The sequence below is a fragment of the Mastigoproctus giganteus genome, chromosome 8 (assembly GCF_048544385.1).
Source record: "Mastigoproctus giganteus isolate SK-2022 chromosome 8, ASM4854438v1, whole genome shotgun sequence".
Classification (NCBI taxonomy): domain Eukaryota; kingdom Metazoa; phylum Arthropoda; class Arachnida; order Uropygi; family Thelyphonidae; genus Mastigoproctus; species Mastigoproctus giganteus.
The window spans coordinates 89937022-89961900 of record NC_143582.1 but is presented as its reverse complement, the minus strand read 5'-3'; the positions used below and the strand labels follow the sequence as shown (position 1 = coordinate 89961900).

General features: G+C 39.3%; 1 protein-coding gene across 3 annotated transcripts in view; it reads left to right on the top strand.

Moving 5' to 3' along the window:
- Nucleotides 1-24879, top strand: part of LOC150081710 (prolyl 4-hydroxylase subunit alpha-1-like) — a 230337-nt gene that overhangs the window by 73111 nt on the left and 132347 nt on the right. For all 3 annotated transcript variants that reach the window (XM_090379579.1, XM_090379578.1, XM_090379577.1), the window contains exon 6: nucleotides 21285-21336. In XM_090379579.1, coding sequence (XP_090235705.1) covers nucleotides 21285-21336 — 52 coding nt within the window. The remainder of the gene's footprint in view (nucleotides 1-21284; nucleotides 21337-24879) is intronic.

Below are 24879 nucleotides of genomic sequence, written 5' to 3'. Positions count from 1 at the left end.
AGCACAGGTTTTGAGAACAAGAGGAAAAATACCATCGGAACCTGGAGCTTTCTTAGCATCAAGATTCGTCAAAATCCTTCTGACATCCTATTGACGGAAGACCACAGGAGGCATTGAATGGAGCGTGTTGGGAATGGTGGGAGGTATTTTACCAAGATCATTGATACATGAGCTCGAAGAAAAATGGGATGCTAGCAGGTCAGCTTTATTCTTGGCTGAAGTGACAACAGAACCATCTGGTTTGGACAGAGGTGGGAGCAGAGATGGGCAAAAGTTGCGGTCAATAGCTTTGGCAAGAGACCAGAATGCTCGGCTACCATTAGGGCAAGAAGCAAGTTTTCTACTCTTAGTCTGTTCAAACTCTAGTTTGGACTGATTAATAACTGCTTTACAATTGTTGCGAGCTTTGGGGTAGGCAGAAAATGAAACTGGAGAATTAGAAACAAGCCAATTAAATATGCAGCATTCTTCTCTTGAACAGCCTTAGCACATTTATTGGAAAACCAAGGTTGAGATAATGAACGAGATTTTAAAGTGGAGTGTGGGATAAAGGATTCCATTCCTGCAAGAATAATTTCACGACACGATCTGAGCAAATGTTGACGTCAGAAGTTTTGAAACAGTAATCTGACCAAGGAAAAGAAGAAAAGAAGTCTCGCAGGTCATCCCATTTTGCATTCTTGTAATGCCAAACAACACAAGGTTTTGAATAGCCATGAGATAAAGGTTCCATTGGAGAAGAGACAATCACCAAGTTGTGATCTGAAGTGCCTAAAGGACCTCTCACTTCGACCGTATACTTAGAAGGGTTGTTTGTGAGAAAAAGATCAAGCGTATTGGCTGTATGATTAGGATTGTCCGGTATTCTTGTAGGTAAATGAACAATCTGTGCTAGGTCATTAGTAATTGCAAAAGCCTCAGCATCTTGACCAGCTGGGTCGGTGTGACTAGAAAATGGAAGCCAGCTGGAGTTGTGAACATTAAAATCACCAAAGAAAATTTCCTCACTATTAGGAAAGTTGGACTGGAGAAAGTCAAGTTGCAAAGAGAGTAAGTCAAAGAGCTCCAAGTGATTAGTGGAATTGGGAGAACGTAGAGACAACAGATGAATTTGACACAATGAGGTAGAGAGATTTTAAGCCGGAGAAGATCAAAGAGAGGAGATTCCAAATTGCCAAGTCTCTGACAGGGAATATCAGAAAGGACATGCACAAGTACCACCTTTGAGGCGAAAGAATCATACAGCGAATAATTTGGGCATCTGAGATGAGCAGTAGTTGAATCAACCGATAACTGAGATTCTGTCAGAAAAAGTACATGGGGTTTGGCAGACTGCAAGTGGAAATGGACATCGTTGAGATTAGAATTGAGACCACGTATATTTGTGAAATGAATTAGGAAGTGCTTGGGAGGTTTAGATCTTTTCGCAGATAAGCTTGCTCTATTAGTTTGACAATTCATGGTGTATATTCAATAGTAAGAAAAAGTGGGTGGGACATGCTGTATGAAGTAATGAAAATTTTGGATATGGCGTACATAGGGTAAGAATATACCCAGATCCTTGACATAACTTGGCCTCGACAATGCTCCCCGCATGCACACTACTCTGACTCCCTCCAGTCACTATCTGGCAGAGTAGAGGTAACAAGATTATACACTAGCTGATCCAGAAGCCTCCTAGAGAGTTACCAATAGGTTCAATCCGGTGTACTAACTAGTGGCTGGCCTGCGAACACGGTTTTAGAGCTGTACCCTCGAAATGTAAGGAATATTGGATCTCGCCACGACGTTCATCATAACCTCAAAAGTCATCAGTCATACTGCATGATGGAAGAGATAGGGAATGGTTGACCGGAACATAGCTCTAGAGACTAAACATGGGTTCCACCACTTCAAGCCTCCAATAAGCAAAGTGGTGGTATTGCACCAGTTGATGAGAGTCATCTACCACCTAGTACTGCCTGGTAACATAGAGGGGCGGCGTTCCTCCATGTGGTGTGGGCGCCACACCTTGACCCCGGCTAACGTTGGTTCACACCTGGGTGGTCACCCACCATGTACTTGTACATGGAGGTTATACCCAGGATTACTAACAGTCCCACCATCGTGACGGTGCAAGCAGAGGACTTGGCTGTCACAGACCGTCCGGACTTTGCTGATGGGTCCACTTGACTTGAGTGTCACCCGAATATCAGTTCCATCAGCGTTTTAGACTCTCAGGTAGCAAGTGCAGCTTGTCTGGCAAATTAGCATTAGCATTAGCATTAGTAGAGGCATTTGATGCAAGAAAGCAAGCTTATGCAGCATCAGCCAAAAAAAAAAAAAAAAAACCCACTTCCACTTCACCCCTCTGTTCGTTCAAAATACCTGTCCAGCTGAGCCTTAAACTTATTTAGGCTATCAACCTCCACCACAAGGGATGGCAGTCTGTTCCACCAACCAACCACCCGCTGGCTAAAGGCAAATTTCCGCACGTCTATCCTACATCTGTCTTTCCTCAATTTGAATTTATGCCCTCTCAAGTGATTTTTCTGAGCTAGAGGAAGAATCCCATCAGCATTGAGCATGCTTAAACCATTCAAGGCTTTATATACCTCTATCAGATCACCTTGCTGGTGCCTAGTCTCCAGACACTGTAATTTGCAAAACTTAAGCCTTTCCTCGTAAGAGCACCCCTTTGTTCCATTCACTAATCTTGTTGCCCTTCTCTGTACTCGTTCCAGCAGCTCTACATCCTTCTTGAAATGAGGCCTCCAGACCTGTATACAGTACTCTAGGTGTGGCCTGACCATTGCCTTATACAATGGAATAATCACCTCCTTATCCCTGCTGGAAAAATTCCTGTATATCATTGACAATACTCCATGAGCTACTCTTGCCGCCCGTCTGCACTGCTCAGAGAACTTCATATCTGCCTGCACAATCACCCCCAAGTCCCTTTCATTCTCTACCACTGTCAGTGTAGTACCACAGAGTTGATACGTTGCCCTGGGGTTGCTGTTTCCCATCTGTAGTACTTTACATTTGTCAATGTTAAACTTCATTTGCCACCTCTCAGCCCATCTGCTCAACCTTTCCAGATCCTGTTGCAGCAGTGTAGTGTCAGTAGTGTCCTTGACAACCCTGCCAACCTTTGTATCATCTGCAAACTTGGACATTAAGCTTGATATACCATCATCAATATCATTTATAAATACAGAAAACAATAATGGACCCAACACTGAGCCCTGAGGGACTCCACTAATAATATTAGTCCACGATGAGCAGTGACATTGATTACCACTCTCTGTCTTCTCCCACTCAACCACCCCTTTATCCATAGCAGCAATTTGCCTCCAATGTCACACTGCTCCAATTTGTGTAGCAGTCTTCCATGTGCAACAGTATCAAAAGCCTTTCTAAGATCCAAGTATATAATATCAAAGTTATTCCCTGCATCCAGTTCTTTTGTGACTGCATCATAGTATCCAATCAAGTTGGTCAGGCAAGACTTCCCCTTAACAAAACCATGCTGTGTCTGAGCTATAACTGAAGTCTTGTCTAAATGATCCTGCAGTGCTTCTTTACTTCACAGGTCTATAGTTACTTGTGTCAGCCTTTGATCCTCCTTTGTGAATTGGGGTCACATTTGCACATTTCCAGTCTATGGGTACCTCCCCTGAGTCCAAGGAAGCTCTCATAATTATGGCTAAGGGTTTGCTTACTTCCTTTGCTGCCTCCTTTAATATAACTGGATAGATCCCATCCACCCCGGGTGCCTTTCTTGTGTTTATCTTCAACAGTTTCTCCTCCACTTTACTCCCAGTTATTTCAAGATTCTGTAGCTTACTGCTAGAGTTGAATACACCTCTGGCATTCCCCTTGCTGAATAACTCCTCATGTGTGAATGTCGATGCAAAATATTCATTTAGTTTGTTAGCTACCTGAGCAGGATCATCAACAGTTGACCCATCAATATCAAGTGGACCAATCTGATTCATCCCCTTCCTTCTAGAGTTTACATAAGTAAAGAACTCTTTGCTGTTTTTCTTTGCATCCCTTGCCAAGGATTTCTCGTAATCTGCCTTCGCCTGCCTAACCTCCTTTGTAACTTGGTTGCATATCAACTTGTATCTATCATAGGCTTCTGTGTCATGTGTTAATTTGTAAGTATCCCATGCATTTTTCTTCTCTGCCATATGCCTCATTAGTTCATCTGACATCCATTTTGGCCTAAACCTTGAACAATATTTCTTAGTTGGTATGTAAAGCCTAGTAGCTTCCAAGATATGTTCTTTGAATGCTTCCCATTTTGAATTTGCTGTTGGTAACATCATCAGTTGGTCCCACTGTATAGAATTTAAATACTGTCTCAGTCCATCGTAGTCGCCTTTACGGAAGCAATAACCCTTCCCTTTACCCCTAATGGTAGTTACCTCTTTCAGTAAATCCCACTTCAGCACACTGTGATCACTGCCACCTAGTGGTTCATTTATCTGCAGATTCTTAATGCATGAAGAATCACTGCTGATAATCAAATCAAGAGTATTACTCCCTCTAGTTGCCTCCTGAACATGCTGATGTAGAAAACAATCATCCAATAAATCCACAAAAGCCCTGCTAGTGTGTGAGTAACCAGCCCCCAAATTCCAGTCAATATCTGGGAAATTAAAATCTCCCATTATAAGACTCTCTGATTTACTGGCCCACTCTATTTCCCTGTACAGTTCCTTATTATACTCATCAGAGTTATTAGGCCTATAGCACACTCCTACTCTCAATTTTGATCTCCCAATGCTTATGTCACACCAAACTGACTCAACGCTGCACTGTCCAGCGATGTCGACTGGCTTCACTTCCTTGGTTTTTATGTGTTTCTTAACTAATAGCATAACCCCTCCCCCCCTTCCTATCCTGTCTATCCTTTCTGTAGACGTTGTACTCCCCAAATTGCAGTTCTGCATCCCTTATATCTGTGTGACACCACGTCTCTGATATCCCAACAATATCTGCCTTTGATGTTTTGAGCAATACCTCAAATTCATCAAATTTATTTACTAAACTCCTAGCATTGGTGTACACGCAAGTAACCTGCACCTGTTTCTATTCTTAGCTACCCTAACACAACCCATGTGTTTATTTGTACCGCAATGGCTCCCAGCAGTCTCTGAAATACCATGCATCTTGTTTTTTAGGCTTCTGCTCATTCTAATAGAAGCAGTGCAAGAATCTCTTTCACCTCTGCCAGTGGCTACTGTCAATCTATTGGTCTTTGTCTCCCCCCAAGCTAGCAGTTTTCCGACCCACCTAACACTGCCTCGATAGCATCAGCAAATATTCTTGCACCCTTTCTATTTAAGTGTATCCCATCCCTGTAGAAGCAATCTCTCCTGTTAACAAGTACAGTCCAGGCTGAAAAAAATTCTACCCCTTGAGCCTTGCACAATCTTTCCAGGGCCGAATTGATCGACAAGGCTCTCATCATATACTCCCTCCTATCGTGTCTGGGCAGAATTGCAGACACTTTCAAATTCAACCCTAATTCTCGGCTTTTGTTCAACAGTGACCTGTACTTGTTAAGTAATTCTGCCGGTCTCCTACTCTTAATATTATTAGTGCCAACGTGTACAACTATATCACCTTTTGTGCCCTTAAAAGATGATATTCGCTCTACAACGTCATCAACCTTTGCCCCTGGCAGACATACCCTGGTCCTGTTCCACCTATCTTTTTTACAAAGCATGTTCCCCGTTTCCCTGACAATAGAGTCACCAACAACTACTAGTTCCTTCGGGACCAGCGCATTCTGCCTTGGGGGTTGTCTCTGTGTCACGCGATGCCCAAGTGCAAGCTCTGGCGTTGATGTGGGCAGCTGAGAGCTTGATGGGCCCCTCAATTTAGTTTCTTCGAGGGCATCCACCCTGTCCTTCAAGCTCTCATATAGGCCCACAAGAACGCCGAGTTGTTGCCTGATATCGATACACTCCTTGCATCGCGCACACACAAAGACATCCCCCTTGGCAGTATCATGTCCCGTACCCGATTGCTCTGCAAACATCAAGCAAACAGTGCATTTTATAAGGCTGTGAGTCAGAGGACAACTGCCCCCCTCAGTTCTGCTCTGAGCCACAGCGCTTCCATTAGCTTGAGCCTTTTGCTTTGCTGCTCTGGTCTGAGTCATGATTCTATTAATTTATTAATTAATTATAATTAATTATGTTATATTATTAATTATGTTAAATATAATTAATTATATTACGTTTGTAATCTAAGTCGTTATATGTATTTATTTAAACGTACAATTTAACTGCTAACGAAGTTCAACTAATGCTATCTAGTACGGCATACAACTATCGTATCACAATGGCAGGAAAATTACGAACGCTAGCGGAGTTGAAACACGTGGAAACCTTTACCGATACTTTTATGCAATTACAAGGCCGAGTAAAGAATAAATACACCAAGTTAATCAGAAAATCACAAAATAATGTTATACTACTAAATTTAAATCAAAAGTTTTAGAAAAACAATAATTTCAAATCAATAAATAAGAAAAATCCACTTAGCGGCTTGGAACACGACCGTCTCTGAGAGAGAGAATGTCTGTGACAACCTCAAGGACCATACCATAATGTAACGTAACATTAACAGTATATTGCCAGTATATAACACTGATGGAATTTATATTGGCAATCATCAGTCAGATGGGAGGTTTTGAGATAGTTTGAGTTGGCAGTTAATGGATTTCTTCATTACTTTGGAAAGAGTAGTGGTAAGTGCAGTTGAGCAGTAACAGAAAAGGAGAGATTTGTTATTATTTTAATAGGAAATGGTGAGATATGAGCAAATTTCAAAGCAGAAGAAAAAACGCCAAGAAAACAATACAGAACAGGAACAAAGTCTGGAACACAGGTTTTGAAAACAAGTGAAGAAATGCATTCGGCACCAACTTTTTTAAGTGTGCAATGAATCCATGATGGCAGCGCACTATCGACAAAGCTCCATCAGTTGCAGCTGTCATTATATTCGTAAGAAGAATCTCCTTTTCTTTAAAAAAAAAAACTCTTCCATAACAAGAAATATCGACTTTCCTTTAGTATCTGTTACCAAATGTTTGGCAAATAATAACTTTTGAGTTAATTTTTCTTCTTTTATAAACCGAATGTAAGCTAACAGTAAGGCTTCATTTCCTGGTAGAGTTGATTCATCCAGTTGTAACAAAAATTGGGTAGTCCTCAAAAAATTGCATATGTGTCTTCCACATCCTTGTCCACTTTGTCAATTCTTCATTGTACTGTATTATTGCTCAAACGATTTTCTTGATTATGTCAGTCGCTGGCTTGTGCAACATGGTACGTAGAATCTCACTAACAGCTTGTAGAATTAATTCTTCACCAATAGTATGTGGCTTTTCAGATTTGGCACTCAGTAATGAAATGTTGTAAGAGGCACGTAACCCATCATTTTCTTGCTTTGATGCGTCTGAAAACATACTTCACAATGTCGGCTGTTTGCAAAATTTGGTCTCAAAGTGCTTGAAAATAAGATAAATCTTTATTTGTCTTGTCAGCATGAATTTTTTTCAAATGCTCTCCTAATCTTGAAGTTTCATAGATTCATTGGAAAACACATTTTGGCAAATCAGGCACATTGGTAATAGCTTGTTTGCGGGTGACAGAATGAAGCTATATTTTAAATATTTGATATTATACTGCCTACATTTCTTCTTTGGTTCTGCCATGGTTATATCTGTGAAAAATATGTAAAAAGATATATTATTATAGATACATGTATTGTTATTTATGTTATATATTATTTATTAAATAAGATAACACTATCACTGTGCTTAACACCAAAGACAGTTTTACAAAAAACTGCTAATTTCTCTATTAATTTCTTATTGAACTGATCAGTCTCTCCAATAGTTAATGCCAAAATTCTACAAAGAAAGAAAAAATGTATTATGAAATGTCTGGATCTGGGTAGAATAATAATACCAATAACGAATAACAATACATAGCACACTATGTATTGCTGCTACTGCATGTGGAGAATGTCGCAGAAGGGTGTAGTAGTAGTAGCACATGCACAACATCAAAGAGTACAAGGTCTGTACATGCAGACTCGCTCCAATTGATTGAAGGCTAGCCTCAGGAAAGATTATATTTATAGTATTCTGCACTGGACTTGCCAGAAGGTGCATGATCACGTCGCATTGCAAGTGTTTAGCCCTGTTTAATCGCCCCAAAGAATGAAACACTGGACTCAACAGAACCTGTGTGAGCGCTTGCCACATCGTGCGTGTTTAGTCCTGTTTAGTCTGCTCAATTCATATGGTTGTGACTTGCATGTTTTCTCGCCATGTTACATTGAATGCGAGAAGCACTATTTCGATACCTCCTACATATAAAGTTGTATGCTTTAAAAGCTGATTTCACAGTAGAGCTGTGTGAAGTTTAATGGTAAGCTTTTTGTTTCAAAATAAATTTATGTTGATTTAGTTGTGATTAAATAAGTTAATAGAATTCTTTAAATCAGAAAAATGGAAAATATTTTAACTTCAAACAGCTCTACTGTAAAATCAGCCTTTGAGACATATAACTTTATGCTTAGGAGGTATCAATTTGTATTCTTTGCCCCTATTGAGCAGCCTTGTGTTCCCTTGCCTTCCAGTGCCACTTGAGTTTTCTAGCCCCAAGGGACCGGTAGCGCCCACTTTGGGAATCACTGTTATACAGCATCAGCCAAAAAAACTTCCCATTTCACCCATCTGGTCATGCCAAATGTTTGTCTACTTCAGCCTTAAATTTATTGAAGCTATCAACTTCCATAACAACAGATGGAAGCCTGTTCCAGCAATCAACTACCTGCTAGCAAAAGGCAAACTTCCGCACATCTATTCTACAACTGTCTTTCCTCAATTTGAATCTATGTCCCCTCGGGTTCTTAATCTGAGTAAGAGGAAGAACCTTATTTTTGTAGGGGTTAGAAAAGAACTTGTCCACAGTAAAGTCACTTTCTTTTAACTGTTTACACTAACACACTGCAAAATGGCAGATTTTTCACTTTCGTGCGGAGGATCCTGAGCTGGATATTATCATTCTTCTCTTTCTTGGTGATTCCCTTCTGCTTCTGACTCTCCCTCTCTCAGGGTAACTCATAAATTTTTTTTTTTTTTTTGGCTGGTGCTGCAAAAGCCTCGGGCTTTCTTGCACCGTATGGTTAATAAAATAATTATTATTAGTAGTAGTAATATTTATAGGCTTCTCCCCTGGCAGAGGGAGAGGCCTATAAATACTTAGGGATAATGCAGGTTCAGCAAATTACAGCACAAGGAAATTAAAGCTTGCCTGACCGAAAAATACCATCAGAGATTCAGAAGCTTGCTGAAATCAAAGCTGAACGGAGGGAACACAGTTAAAGCCATAAACACCTACGCATTCCCAGGGCCAACATACTCCTTCGGGGTCATAGATTGGACTAGGCGCTCCATAGCCAGGTGGGCAGGAGCAGCAGTGCATAGCACATGCTTCTTGATTGGACTGGCGTTTGAGCCAATGACCATCAAATACGGAGGATGCAGAAAGGTCAGGGAATGATCACCGTATATCCCCCCCCCCCGGAGCAATATGGCCTTAGTTGCTAATACTCCTAAAAACCAAATAACAAACAAACAAACATAGATTGGACTAACACTGAGCTGGAGGATATCATGAAAAAGACAAGGATAATGATGACCAAGAGCCACCAACACCACCCAAAGTCAGCCGTTAAGAGACTGACAATTGCTCGGAAAGGGAGGAAGGGGCCTAATAGACCTCATCGAGCAACAGAAAACAAAGATTGCTAATCTGAAAGATTACTTCCAGAAACACAGCAGCACTTCACCAGGCCATAAGGAAGATAGACAAGCGTTATACCACACTAAACCTAAGCTAGAAGTCCCCTCCTAAACAGGAGGCACAACCAAAGCTAGAAAGATGGGCACAGAAGACACTCCATGGCATACAATGATCTGCATCAAGATCACATAGACAAAATTGCTTCCAGTGCATCGCTCACGAGCAGGACTCTCTTCCTCGAGACTGAAGGATTCATGCTCGCCATCCAAGACCAGGTAATCAACACCAGGAACTATAGAAAATACATCACCAAGGAGCTCAGAGTGTTCAGTGACACATGTCAACGGTGCCACCTGGCCTCAGAAACAATCCAACACATCACTGCAGGATGCAAGGTGATCACCCAGACTGAGCACACTCATAGACACGACCAGGTAGCCAGGATAATACATCAGAAGCTAGCAAGGAAACACCAGCTGATCAAAAAAAAGTGTAGCATACTACAAGTACGAATCCCAAGCAGTACTACAGACCCAATCTACAAGCTGTACCAGGACTGCGCCATAATAATGGATAAGACAATCCCACACAACAGACCGGACATAACTCTTGTGGACAAGAAGGAAAAGGCTACCTATCTGATTGACATAGCGGTACCCAACACTGGCAACTTGCAGAAAACCCATGGGGAAAAAATCAGGAAGTACACGACCCTAAGACAGGAGATCAAAGATGTGCCATATGCAACAAGTTATGACCATCTCGATCATCATGTCAACTACAGGTATGGTGCCAAAGACCCTACATAACAGCCTAGCAGCAATAGGTCTCCCATCGAACACCTACAAGGAACTAGAAAGTTACAATCCTGAACACCTGTAGGATAGTCAGAGAGTTCCTCGACCATCAGTAACACCAGGCATAACAACAACCACCCTGTGTACTTGGTAGAAATACCCATCACAAGGTGGACCCCCAATTAGGGAGAAATAATATAATAATAATATCAATTAAAAGTAAACGACGAAACGTTCCATGACAAGTGCATAACACATACTGAACAAAGATTAATGGAAACATCCAGGCTCGCGATTGTATCACCCCTCTCTCCCCATCCACTTAGCGCTGTTTTGACTAGGAAGTATCATTTTAGCAACTCCCATATTTTTTATGGCGGAAAATGTTCATGACACTTTAAAATTCACATTTTTTTAGGTTACATTTTACATTAAATCAGTGGCCACAAATAGGGGTTTTACTGTATTATAATTGCACAAGATAGTATACCAAGTTAAATTCTGTGTAGTATTAGATGTGTTGTTTGTCTTGGCATCCATACAGGAGCACAAATATAAGAATACATGTTGCAATAAAATAAAACAAATAAGAACCAATAATGCAGTGGTTTTCAACTGGGGGGCGCCACGTAATTTGGGTTTAAGTTACTTAAACTTATTATTATTTTTTAATTATGTTTATTTCATTATAAAAAGATGTGCAGTACCTTTTTAATTTTGTGGTGATCTATAATTGATGTTTACTTAGTGCCTCTATATAAAGAATAAAATTATATACTGTGTATATATATATATATAATTTGTATTATGAAATGTAATTTTTATAATTATATTATTATAATAAATATCATATAACATATATATTTTTTAATATTATATATACATATACAGAGAGAGAATGAGACCTAACAGGCAGAAAATTGAGTAGGGGTGCCATTATTAAAAAAATGTTGAAAACCACTGAAATAACGTGTAAGACGTTAAATCAGAAAACATCTAGATTTAAACATTTTTCATTATTATTTTTTACATTGAATTCTAATAAATTGTTTTTTTTTTTTTTTATTTTTTATTAATGCATTCCACTTTTTAAATAAAAAGTACCTTATTTGTTAAATTTAGTGTGTTCATGTGTATGTGTTAGAATTTTCATTTAAAAAATATAACACTAGCCAATATTAAATTTTTTCAGTGCTTGTTGCACAATTTATCATTAAATCAATATAATGTTAAATTATGCAATTAAGTCACATTTCTTAAGTCACATTTATAAATAGCAGAAAATTTTATAATATTGCAAAGTATTACACTTCTCCACCCAGCTACTTCATAATGCCATCTGGCTGGCAAAATTTTCTGGGAAGAACACTGCCCTTGTCGCCTGTCTGCTCAGAAAACTTCATGTCAGACTGTAAAGTTACCCCTAGGAATCTCTCTCTCTTTCACTCTCCACCACTTTGAAAGTGATATCACCTAATTGGTATGTTATATCCTGGGATTACTGTTGCCCATATGCAGTACCTTCTTTTTACCAATGTTGAACCCTAATTAGCACTTCTTAGCCCACCTGTATAATTTTTCCAGGTATGCTCAGTAGCATTAGCATTAGTAGAGGCATATGATGCAAGAAAGCAAACTTATGCAGCATCAGCCAAAGGGAAAAAAAAAAAAACCATGCTCCCATTTCACCCCTCTGTTCGTTCCAAGTACCTGTCTAGCTCAGCCTTAAATTTATTTAGGCTATCAACTTCCACAACAAAGGATGGAAGTCTGTTCTACCAACCAACGGTCGTGGTTGGTGGAACAGACCCACCACGGTCCTTGAGGTTGTCACAGACATTCTCTCAGATATGTCAGACAAGCTGTACTTGCTACCTGGGAGTCTAAAACGCTGATGGAACATATTCGGGTGACACTCAAGTCAATTGGACCCAATTTCGGCGAAGTCCGGATGGTCTGTGACAGCCAAATCCTTTGCTTCCACCTTCACGATGGTGGGACTGTTAGTAATCCTGGGTATAACCTCCATGCACAAGTACATGGTGGGTGACCACCCAAGTGTGAACCGACGTAAGCAGGGGTTGAGGTGTGGCACCCACACCACATGTTACTCTATGTTACCAGGCAGTACTAGGTGGTAGATGACTCTCATCAACCGGTGAAATACCGCACCACCACTTTGCTTATTGGAGGCTTGAAGTGGTGGAACCCATGTTTAGTCTCTAGAGCTAAGTTCCGGTCAACCCTTCCCTATCTCTTCCATCATGAAGTATGATTGATAACTTTTGAGGTTATGATGAACGTCGTGGCGAGATCCAACATTCCTTACCTTTTGAGGGTACAGCTCTAAAACGGAGTTCACAGGCCGGCCGCTAGTTAGTACACCGGACCAAACCTATCGGTAACTCTCTAGGAGGCTTCTGGATCAGCCAGTGTATGATCTTGCTACCTCTACTCTGCCAGATAGTGACTGGAGAGAGTCCGAGTAGTGTGTATGCGGGGAGCATTGTCGAGGCCACTTTATGTCAAGGATCTGGGTTTATTCTTACCACGTGTACGCCATAACCAAAAATTTCATTACTTCATACAGCATGTCCCACCCACTTTTTCTTACTATTGAATACACCATGAATTGTCAAACTAATAGAGCAAGCTTATCTGCGAAAAGATCTAAACCTCCCCAGCACTTCCTAATTCATTTCACAAATGTACGTGGTCTCAATTCTAATCTCAACGATGTCCATTTCCACTTGCAGTCTGCCAAACCCCATGTACTTTTTCTGACAGAATCTCAGTTATCGGTTGATTCAACTACTACTCATTAGAGATGCCCAAATTATTCGCTGTATCATTCCTTTCGCATGTGCATATGTCCGTTCTGATATTCCCTGTCAGAGACTTGTCAATTTGGAATCTCCTCTCTTTGATCTTCTCTGGCTTAAAATCTCTCTACCTGATTGTGTCAAATTCATCTGTTGGCTCTACCGTTCTCCCAACTTCACTAATCACTTGGAGCTCTTTGACTTCCTCTCTTTGCAACTTGACTTTCTCCAGTCCAACTTTCCTAACAGTGAGGTAATTTTCCTTGGTGATTTTAATGTTCACAACTCCAGCTGGCTTCCGTTTTCTAGTCACACCGACCCAGCAGGTCGAGATGCTGAGGCTTTTGCAATTACTATTGACCTAGCACAGATTGTTCATTTACCTACAAGAATGCCAGACAATCCTAATCATACAGCCAATACGCTTGATATTTTTCTCACAAACAACCCTTCTAAGTACACGGTCGAAGTGAGAGGTCCTTTAGGCACTTCAGATCACAACTTGGTGATTACCTCTTCTCCAATGGAACCTTTATCTCATGGCTATTCCCAACCTCGTGTTGTTTGGCAATACAAGAACGCAAAATGGGATGACCTGCAAGACTTCTTTTCCTTGGTCGGATTACTGTTTCAAAACTTCTGATGTCAATATTTACTCAGATCGTGTCAGTGAAATTATTCTTGCAGGAATGGAATCCTTTATCCTACACTCCACTTTAAAATCTCGTCCTTAATCTAAACCTTGGTTTTCCAAGAAATGTGCTAAGGCTGTTCAAGAGAAGAACGTTGCATATCGTAATTGGCTTGTTTCTAATTCTCCAGTTTCATTTTCTGCCTACAACAAAGCTCGCAACAATTGTAAAGCAGTTATTAATCAGTCCAAAGTAGAGTTTGAACAGGCTAAGAGTAGAAAACTTGCTTCTTTCCCTAATGGTAGCCGAGTATTCTGGTCTCTTGCCAAAGCTATTGGCCACAACTTTTGCCCATCTCTGCTCCCACCTCTATCCAAACCAGATGGTTCTTTGTCACTTCAGGCAAGGATAAAGCTGACCTGCTAGCATCCCATTTTTCTTCCAGCTCATGTATTAATGATCTTGGTAAAACACCTCCCACCATTCCCAACACGCTCCATTCAATGCCTCCTGTGGTCTTCCGTCAAAAGGATATCAGAAGGATTTTGATGAATCTTGATGCTAAGAAAGCTCCAGGTCCTGATGGTATTTCTCCACTTGTTCTCAAAACTTGTGCTCCTGAACTTACTCCAATTTTTTGCCGCCTTTTTTTACTTTCTTATTCCAAAGGTATTTTTCCTTCTGCTGGCTGGATATGAGAAATTTTCTCATATCCAGCCAGTTCCTAAAAAGGGTGACAAATCTCTCCCATCCAATTATCGTCCCATTGCAATTACTTCTACTTTTTCTAAAGTAATGGAGAAATCAATTAACTGCCAACTCTTAAACTACCTAGAAACCTTCCATCTGATCAACGATTGCCAGTATGGATTCCGTCAGTGTCGATCCACTGGTGATATTCTGGCTTATGTTACCCATTTATGGACTAATTCAATGGAAAGGTTCGGTGAAACACAAGTAGTTACTCTTGACATCTCAAAGGCTTTTGATCGTGTTTGGCATAAAGGTCTTCTAAACAAGCTTCCATCTTATGGTATGCCAACTGTTTTTAGTAATTCGTTATCCAGTTTTCTCTCTGATCACTCACTGAGGGTGATGGTAGATGGCTCTCTGTCTTCTAACTTCTCCACTAATGCCGGTGTCCCCCAGGGTTCATTTCTTTCCCCTGCTCTTTTCCTCTTATATATTAATCACCTTCTTCCATTCACTGGAAATCCTATCCATTGTTTTGCCGATGATAGCACATTGCATTCCACTTTCCATTTTGAGAAACCTCAATCAGCTTCAACTTCACGAAAACTGCTACCAATTCCTTAAATGCCGATCTTCAGGTAATTCTCCAGTTGGGCAAAGACAACTTAGTTGATTTCAATCCTTCTAAAACTCAGTCTTGTCTTATATCTCGCAAAAAGGATTCTTCTGCTCCTATGCTTATCTTTAGTGACACTCCAATTTCTAGGCAAAATGATATATCTCTTTTGGGGATTACCGTGACTTCTAATCTCTCTCTTGGCACAAGCACATTACAAATATTGCTTCCTCTGCATCTAAAAAACTTGGTTTTCTCTTTCGCTCTCGGCGTTACTTTACTTCCAAACAGCTGCTCACTCTGTATAAATCGCAAATCCGCCCTACCCTGGAATATTGTTCCCACATCCTGGGTAGTACCCCCAAAACCTCTCTCATTCTTCTTGATTCCATTCAGAAGAGGGCAGTTAGGTTAATTAATGATTCATCTCTAACAGAGTCTCTCCACTCGCTTTCTCATAGTCATACTGTTTCTGCTGCATGCCTCTTCTACCGATACTTCCATGTGCACTGTTCTTCTGAATTGGCTTCTATAATTCCCGCTCTCTCTTTCAAAACAGTCCGAACACGTGCCGACACCAGCCAACATCCATTTACTGTCCAACTTCAAACCCACAGAAGGAACTTTTCATCTTCCTCATTTATTCATTCAACTGCCGTTTTCTGGAACAACCTTCCTTCATACGTATTTCCTGAAAATTACAATCTACTGAAGTTCAAGTCCAATGTCAACAAATATCTTCTTTCGTCTTCTCAACCTCCAACCCAACCACGGTACTGAGTACTATAGGTTCTAATACCTCTCGTGTTTGGGCTTCACATAAAAAAAAAAAAAAAAAACCACCCGCTGGCTAAAGGCAAACTTCCGCACATCTATCCTACATCTGACTTTCCTCAATTTTGAAAGGTGCCTCTGCAGCCAGGTGGGAAGGAGCAGCAGTGCGTAGCACGCGCTTCTTGATTAGACCAGGGTTTGAGCCCGTCACCACCAAATACGGAGGATGCGGAGAGGTCAGAGAATGACCACCACATATCCCGGAGCAATATGGCCTTAGTTGCTAATGCTCCTAAAAACCAAATAACTAACTAACTCAATTTTGAATTTCTTGAATTTTGAATTTTTTGAATGCCTTCTCAAATGATTATTCTGAGCAAGAGGAAGAATCCCATCAGCATTGAGCATGCTGAAACCATTCAGGGCTTTATAAACCTGAATCAGATCACCTCGCAGGTGCCTAGTCTCTAGACACTGTAATTTGCAAAATTTAAGCCTTTCTTCGTAAGAGCAACCCTTTGTTCCATTCACTAATCTTGTTGCCCTTCTCTGCACTAATTCCAACAGCTCTACATCCTTCTTAAAATGAGGCCTCCAGGCCTGTATACAGTACTCAAGGTGTGGCCTGACCATTGCCTTATATAAGGGGATAATCACCTCCTTATCCCTGCTAGAAAAATTCCTTGTATATCATCGACAAGACACTGAGCTACTCTTGCAGACCGTCTGCACTGCTCAGAAAACTTCATATCTGCCGGCACAATTACCCCCAGGTCCTTTTCGTTCTCTACTACTATCGGTGTAGTACCACAGAGTTGATACGTCACTCTGGGGTTACTTCTTCCCATATGTAGTACTTTACATTTGTCAATGTTAAACTTCATTTGCCACCTATCAGCCCATCTTCTCAACTTTTCTAGATCCTGTTGCAGCAGCAGCATACTCTCATTATGTCCTTCCGCACTGCTCCAATTTGTGCAGCAGTCTTCCATGTGCAAAAGTATCAAAAGCCTTTCTAAGAACCAAATATATGATATCAAAGTTATTTCCTGCATCCAGTTCCTTTGTGTCCACATCATAGTATTCAATCAAATTGGTCAGGCAAGACTTTCCCTTAACAAAACCATGCAGTGTCCGAGCTAGAACTGAAGTCTTGTCTAGATGATCCTGCAGTGCTTCTTTAATCAGTGCCTCCATTAATTTTCCTGGAACAGAAGTTAAATTAACAGGTCTATAATTACTTGTGTTGCCCTTTGATCCTCCTTTGTGAATTGGGGTCACATTTGCACATCTCCAGTCCATGGGAAGCTCTCATAATTATGGCTAAGGGGTTTGCTTACTTCCTTTGCTGCCTCCTTTAATATAACTGGATAGATCCCATCCACCCTGGGTGCCTTTTTTATGTTTATCTTCAACAATTTCTCCTCCACTTTCCTCTCAGTTATTACAAAATCATCCACCTCACTGCCAGAGTTTAACTCACCTCTAGCATTCCCCTCCTTGAATAACTCCTCATGGGTGAATGTAGATGCAAAATGCTCATTTAGTTTGTTAGCCACCTGAGCAGGATCATCAACAGTTGAACCATCAATATCCAGTGGACCAATCTGATTCATCCCTTTTCTTCTAGAGTTTACATAGGCAAAGAACTCTTTGTTGTTTTTCTTTGCATCCTTTGCCAAAGGTTTCTCATCTGCCTTTACCTGCCTAATCTCCTTTGTGACTTGGTTACAGACCAGCTTATATCTATCATAAGCTTCCATGTCACCCATTAATTTATATGTATCCCATGCATTTTTCTTCTCTGCCATATGTCTCATTAGTTTATCTGACATCCATTTAGGCCTAAACATTAACACACACTGCTAAGCTTTCTATCATTATAGACAATTACAGACATTTTCTTCTTTTAATATAACTGATTAGAACTGTCTGATTTACTTTACCCAAGAAACTTGCTCTTGCAAAATAAGGAAACCAGGCACTCTCAAATTAGAATATAAGCTACTAACGTAGCGCAAAGGTTAGATTCTGATTTGGGGAAAATGGGAAACCTCTTATGGATTACAAAGGTGTTTTAAGAAATGGAGCTTCTACAACCATTTGGAAACTGCTAAGGAGACTGCATCGGAAGAAAGACACCAAGCTGCTTGAAAGAATTAAGGTTTAGATCTAAACAGATGTCAAATGTGAACTGATGAGACTAGTGGCATAGAAGAATAATGCATGGATGATTATAAATTATCAGGGGACGCAGAAATCTGCACTAAGTACAATACAAATTGCATAATTATTGATCAAAATCCTTTCTTGATTGGAGGGATTTTTATACAGTAATACCCCGAAGTTACGCGATAGGTGGGTCAGACGAAAATCGCGTAAGTCGAATTCGCGTAAGTCGGGGTACAACTTTGCATATAAATACATATAAATTTTGCTTAATTGGGACCAAGGACTAACAAAAACACTAGTTTAGAAGAAAAATATTAATAAAATTGCAGTTCTTTATACATATTAATACAAAATATGTATTAAAAAAACAAATGACTTACGTTAAAAAGTTATTTCGATGTCGATGGCTTCATAAAATCTAACAAATTCGTCTAACGACACAGCGCGTTCTTTTTTTCACGCAGAATTTCTTCGTAGCAAGCTAATAATTTTTTTATTCCTTGCTTTGCAGCTATAACGCGTTCTTCGTTGGAGTCTATGTTTTCTAAAATTTTTAAGCCCTTTACAATTGAGCCCTTTTCAATTTTCAACCTGTCAAGTTTGCAATTGTCATGTGCTTTTCGCCGTTGCTTCGTTTAGGCCTGTAGCACGTGCAATATCACATGGTCTTTCATTTCGCTCAAAGCGTTTCACAATTTTATATTTTTTCTCTATCGACAGAGGCGGATTGGCCATAAGCCTTAGGGGGGAAACCACGGTGGGCCGGAGGCCGGTGTGATTTTGGCCATAAACCGTAGTATGAGGCCACTATAAATTTTCCTGGGTAAGAATTTTTGATCCAGTCCGCCTCTGTTTATCGATAATTGCTTTTCTTTTTCTCTCTGAATATGCAGTGTCTTCACCAGGACGCTTCCTTTTCACACCTTTTAAGTATTTTACTAATTTTTAGGAAATAAAGCGCAATTACAAAACGAGGAGGCACGCTTGATACGCATAAACAAAGCTGCGCGCATGTAGCAACTGAATAAACAACACCATAAAGGCAGAGATACACTATTAACACCTCACATTTCTAGGGGTTACTACCATAAAACAATAAAAATCCAGTTGCGTTTCTGCTAGTGAAATCTGTTACAAACTGGTAGTAAACTCGATCTAATTGCATTTGCGATTATACCGATAGCTGGAATTGTGTTGGTTTTTACGTTATTATGGTGAAATGTGTTTCCCCTTCACTGATATAAAAAACATAAAAGCAGCAAAGTTGAATTTTGTTCATCTTTCGCTCTCATTCTCCGCCGTCTCACCGTATATCGATAACATTTGAAAAACGACCTTGAAGATAGTGGGCGGCAGCGTTGCCAAACGAAAAAATCAAGAACCGCGTAACTCCGAGTTCGCGTAAGTTGGGGTATTACTGTAACTGAATTTTGACACACCCCATACACCCATCTGCTATGTCATTCTTAACAGAATATACAATTTAGAGACTATATACTGATGCCTTGGTACAAATTCAGAACAAACAAGAACAACTGCTGTTTATATATTTTTTTAATGAATCGGGGTTATCTTTCTCATCAACTCAGTCTTGTCTTATATCTCGCAGAAAGGATTCTTCTGCTCCTATGCTTATCTTTGGTGACACTCTGATTTTTATTACATCATAAGTAGCTAATCAGATTGGTCATGCAATTTCTGTGTAATTCCATTCCTGTTTAGATGATCCTGCGAAAAAAAGGTGTACTTTTTTGTTCAACTTTTTTCCTCCAATTTTTCCTATTAAGCTTGCAGGTTTAAATTACTCAGGTTGCCCTTTTTCACTAGAAGAACCATTTGCACATCTCCAATCTATCAGAGACTTCCTCTGAATCCAAGGATGCTCTGATAATTATTACCAATGATTTGCTTGCCTCATTTTCTTCTTTTAATATAACTGGTTAGATCTCTTCATCTCCAACTGTCTTATTTACTTGACCCAAAACTCTTATTTATTTGACCCAAGAAACTTGCTCTTACAAAATAAGGAAACCAGGCACTCTCAAATTAGAAAATATAAGCTATTAACATAGCACAAAGCATAGATTCTGATTTGGGGAAAATGGGAAACCTCTTATATATATGGATTACAAAGGTGTTTTAAGAAAAGGAACTTCTAGAACCATTTGGGATACTGTGTCCGAGTACGGAGACTGCATCTGAAGAAAGACACCAAGTTTCTTGAAAGAATTAAGGTTTAGATCTAAACAGATGTCAAATGAACTGACGAGACTAGTGACAGAGAAGAATAATGCATGGATGATTATAAATTATCAGGAGACACAGAAATCTGCACTAATAAGTACAATACAAATTGCATAATTATTGATCAAAATCCTTTCTTGATTGGAGGGATTTTTATAACTGAATTTTGACACAACTCATACACCCATCTGCTATGTCATTCTTAACAGAATATACAATTCAGAGAATATATACTGATGCCTTGGTACAAATTCAGAACAAACAGGAACAACTGCTGTTTATATATTTTTTAAATGAATCTGGGTTATCTTTCTCATCAGACTTCATTATTTGAATTTTTTTTTTTTAATGTACTAATGTTCTTGGCAGATCTGAATTGGAAATAAGGGGAGAAGCATTTCTGTTGTATAACTTATATTTTAAAAAAAAGACTATGACAGGTGACTATTATCAGCTTTTTAAAATTAAAAAGCTGATCATAGTTTTTCGAATTAGTTTCTGGGTTAATATTGAATAGCGAGTCTGACTGTCATGTAATAATGTTTCAAAGTATTATTTTAAATAACTCACAAATTCTGCATTTTTTTTTCATTTGTCAGAGGAATTCGATATTGGAATAAATAACAGTTTAGTTTGATTTTTAGTCATATTTTATTAATTTCTTGAAATTTTAAAATTGTTTTTAATTTTGGATAAAAAAAATTATTTCCTAGCAAGGAAATGTACGGCATGCTTTGAAGTTGACAAGTGATCTTCTTGAATTGGGTAAGATCATATAAATTTATTATTGTGCTTGTTTTTCTTTATTTATTATATCACTCTGGTTTATCGAATATTACATATTCTAAGAAAATGTTCTGCCATAGTATAGTATGTTTGCCACTTGTCACTCATTTCAAGAGGTCTAAGGTCAAATCTGTTGGAAACTAGGAATTTTTAGTATCTTCAGTCAGAACAGCCACTCTTAAATTGAAGTAGCCCCTTTCCCCCTGAAAAAGTCATTTTGGGTTTTTGAGCACACACATGCCATGTACATATTGGCCGATAAATGCACGTTTGTATTGACGAAACAATTTTTTTATTTAAAAAATAATAATAATAATAAAAGATTGTATGTAGTAAAATATTAACAGTGTGCAACGAGCAAACAAGATATTCATAATTAATATGCTACAGTATTCCTAATCAGCTGTTTGTAAAAATAGTGTAAAGAAACTAAAATCTTGAGTGTGACTGTGATCCTTATGTTGATGATCATTACATAGCAATTCATATTTTATGAGGACCCAGAATTGCACAGAAAACAGTTATAGCAGCTGACTTAGCTGATAGTTCTTTTATGGATAAAGTGATAGATTTATTAAAGGTAACATTGAACTCTCATGTTGTGAGGTACTCATAACAAGTAGCTTGTTTCGTACTAATGAAAAAAACAGTTTATGAAAAATATGATAATATCAGTGTAGTTTACCAGAGGAAAATATCATACAAAAAAGAAAAAAATACTAAATGTATACAGAGATTTAGCTATGAAACTCTACTGTGTAAAAATGAATTTAATTAGATGATTGACAAATAATGCAATATATCAGGAGTGGCCAACTTAATTTGTGATACAATCTACTTTTTTTTTTTCCTTCAAAATGTGCCGCAATCTACCAACTCAAAAATTTCATTGCACAAGGTGCACAAATCGAGGGATGACTGTATATTTAAAATCCGTCGTGATTTACCAGAATTAAATCCGCAATCGACTGGTAGATTGCGATCGACTCGTTGCAATATATTATTTTAAAATAGGCACTTCCAATCTTTTCCACCATATGAATTACTTTAAAAATAAAGGAGGACTTGGGATTGACCTATCACAATTCTTTTTATAAAAAAATAACCTTATTTGATGTAAAATACAGTCGATTCCGGTTATTTGGGACACATCAGGACTAGTGCATTTTGGCTCAATTAAGTGGCTGCCCCAATTATCTGAAGTTTCAAGTAAAAAAAATTAAAAATACAATGGACCCCCGCTGGTTCACTGTACACTCAAATCACGTTACAATGGAGTCACCATAGTAAAGTACTGTTCACTATATGGTGTAGTAAGTGCCAATCATTGTGACCCAGTTAGTTTAACTTCTGTTCCGGGTAAAATAATGGAGTCGCTGGTTAAAGATGCATTGCAGGATCATCTAGACAAGACTGCAGCAATAATTCAGACACAGCATGGGTTTGTTAAGGGAAAGTCTTGTCTGACAAATTTGATAGGATATTATGATGTGGTTACAAAGGAACTGGATGCAAAAAATAATTTTGATATCATATATTTGGATTTCAGGAAAGCTTTTGACACTGTTGCGCATGGAAGACTATTGTACAAATTGGAGCAGAATGGTGTTAAGGGTAAGTTGCTACAATGGATAAAAGGATGGTTAAGTGGGAGAAGACAGAGGGTGGTAATCAATGGGTGCTGCTCTTCTTGGACTAATGTTATTAGTGGAGTCCCACAGGGTTTGGTGTTGGGTCCACTGTTGTTTTGTATATTTATCAGTGATATTGATGAAGGTATATCAGGCTTAGTGTCGAAGTTTGCAGATGATACAAAGGTTGGCAGGGTTGTTAATGACAGTAATGACAGTGTGCTACTGCAACAGGATCTAGATAATTTGGGCAGATGCCACTTCTTTACTAAGAAGTGGCAACTGAAGTTTAACCTTGACAAATGCAAAGTACTGCATATGGGTAGAAGCAACCCCAGAGAAATGTACCAACTGTGTGGTACTACACTTAAGGTGGTAGAAAATGAAAAAGACCTGGGAGTAATTGTGCAGGCAGATATGAAGTTTTCTGAGCAATGCAGACAGGCTGCCAGGGCAGGTCATGGGGTTTTGTCAATGATATATAGGAATTTTGCTAGCAGGGAAAAGGAGGTGATTATCCCTCTGTATAACGCAATGGTTAGGCCACGCCTTGAGTACTGCGTACAGGTCTGGAGGCCTCATTTTAGGAAGGATGTAGATTTACTTGAGCGTGTACCGAGAAGGGCAACAAGATTGGTGAGGGGAATGAAGGGATCCTCTTATCAAGAGAGGCTTAAGTTCTGCAAATTGCGGTGGCTGGAGACTAGGCACTGGCGCGGTGATCTGATTGAGATGTATAAGGCCTTGAATGGGTTCAGCACGCCGAATTCTGATGGGATCCTTCCACTTGTTCAGATTACGAACCTAAGGGGGCATAAATTCAAATTAAGAAAAGACGGATGTAGATTAGATGTGCGGAAATTTGCCTTTAGCCAGCGGGTGGTTAATTGCGGAACAAACTTCCATCTGTCGTTGTGGAAGTTGATAGGTTGAATAAATTTAAGGAGGAACTGGACAGGCATTTGGAGGGAATGGTGTGTTTTTTTTTTTTTTTTTTGGCTGATGCTGCATAAGCTCATACATTTGCTTTCTTGCATCACATGCCACTACTACTACTATCACGTTTGTGAATTGAATTTTAATTCTATTAAACACAGCAAAAATAGGAGGAATATTATCCACTAGCTATAAAAATAAAGAAAGAATATTAAGCACAAATTTACTCTTTATCATCTTACCAATTAAAAAATTAAATATGTGAAAATCGAAAGAATATACGTGATAAAAAGTAAAGTGCAGCCATTATCAACCCACTGCAGGGTGGTAGCCTCCTCAACAATTCATGCTGAGGGAAATGGACCATAATCTGCCACGTTGGTCCAGTGCGGGTTGGCAGATCGACCGTATTCAGCAGTCAGGGGCTTGAACCCCCGGTCTAATTCAAAGAGCGTGTGCTACTGCACTCCCGCTCCTGCCCACTCGGCTACGGAGATAATCAGAATAATTAATATGTGCATACTAACTAGTTGACATTTCTGTTCACTGACATTTGTGGGTGGGGGTTAAAATTTAAAACAATAAAAATATAAGCAATCAATAACAAAGAACATGGCACACGCAAATTGCAAGTAACATGATACATGCAAGTGAGAACGGAGTAACAAGTTATGAAGCTTTAAAAATAGGAATGAAGAGAAGATTCTGAAAATTAATTTTTTTATATGATTGAAGATTCCATGGAAGTGTAAACACATTTCACCATAATAACCCACAGAATTCCAGCTGTCGGTATTATCGCAAATTCAATAAGATCCAGTTTACTATTTGTTTGTGATAGATTGCACTAACAGAAAAGCCCAATAAACAGTGACTGCTAATTGTTTTATGGTTGTGACCTCCAGAAATCCGACCGAACCAGGTGGTACAGTCGCAGACAATTGTAGGGTAATCT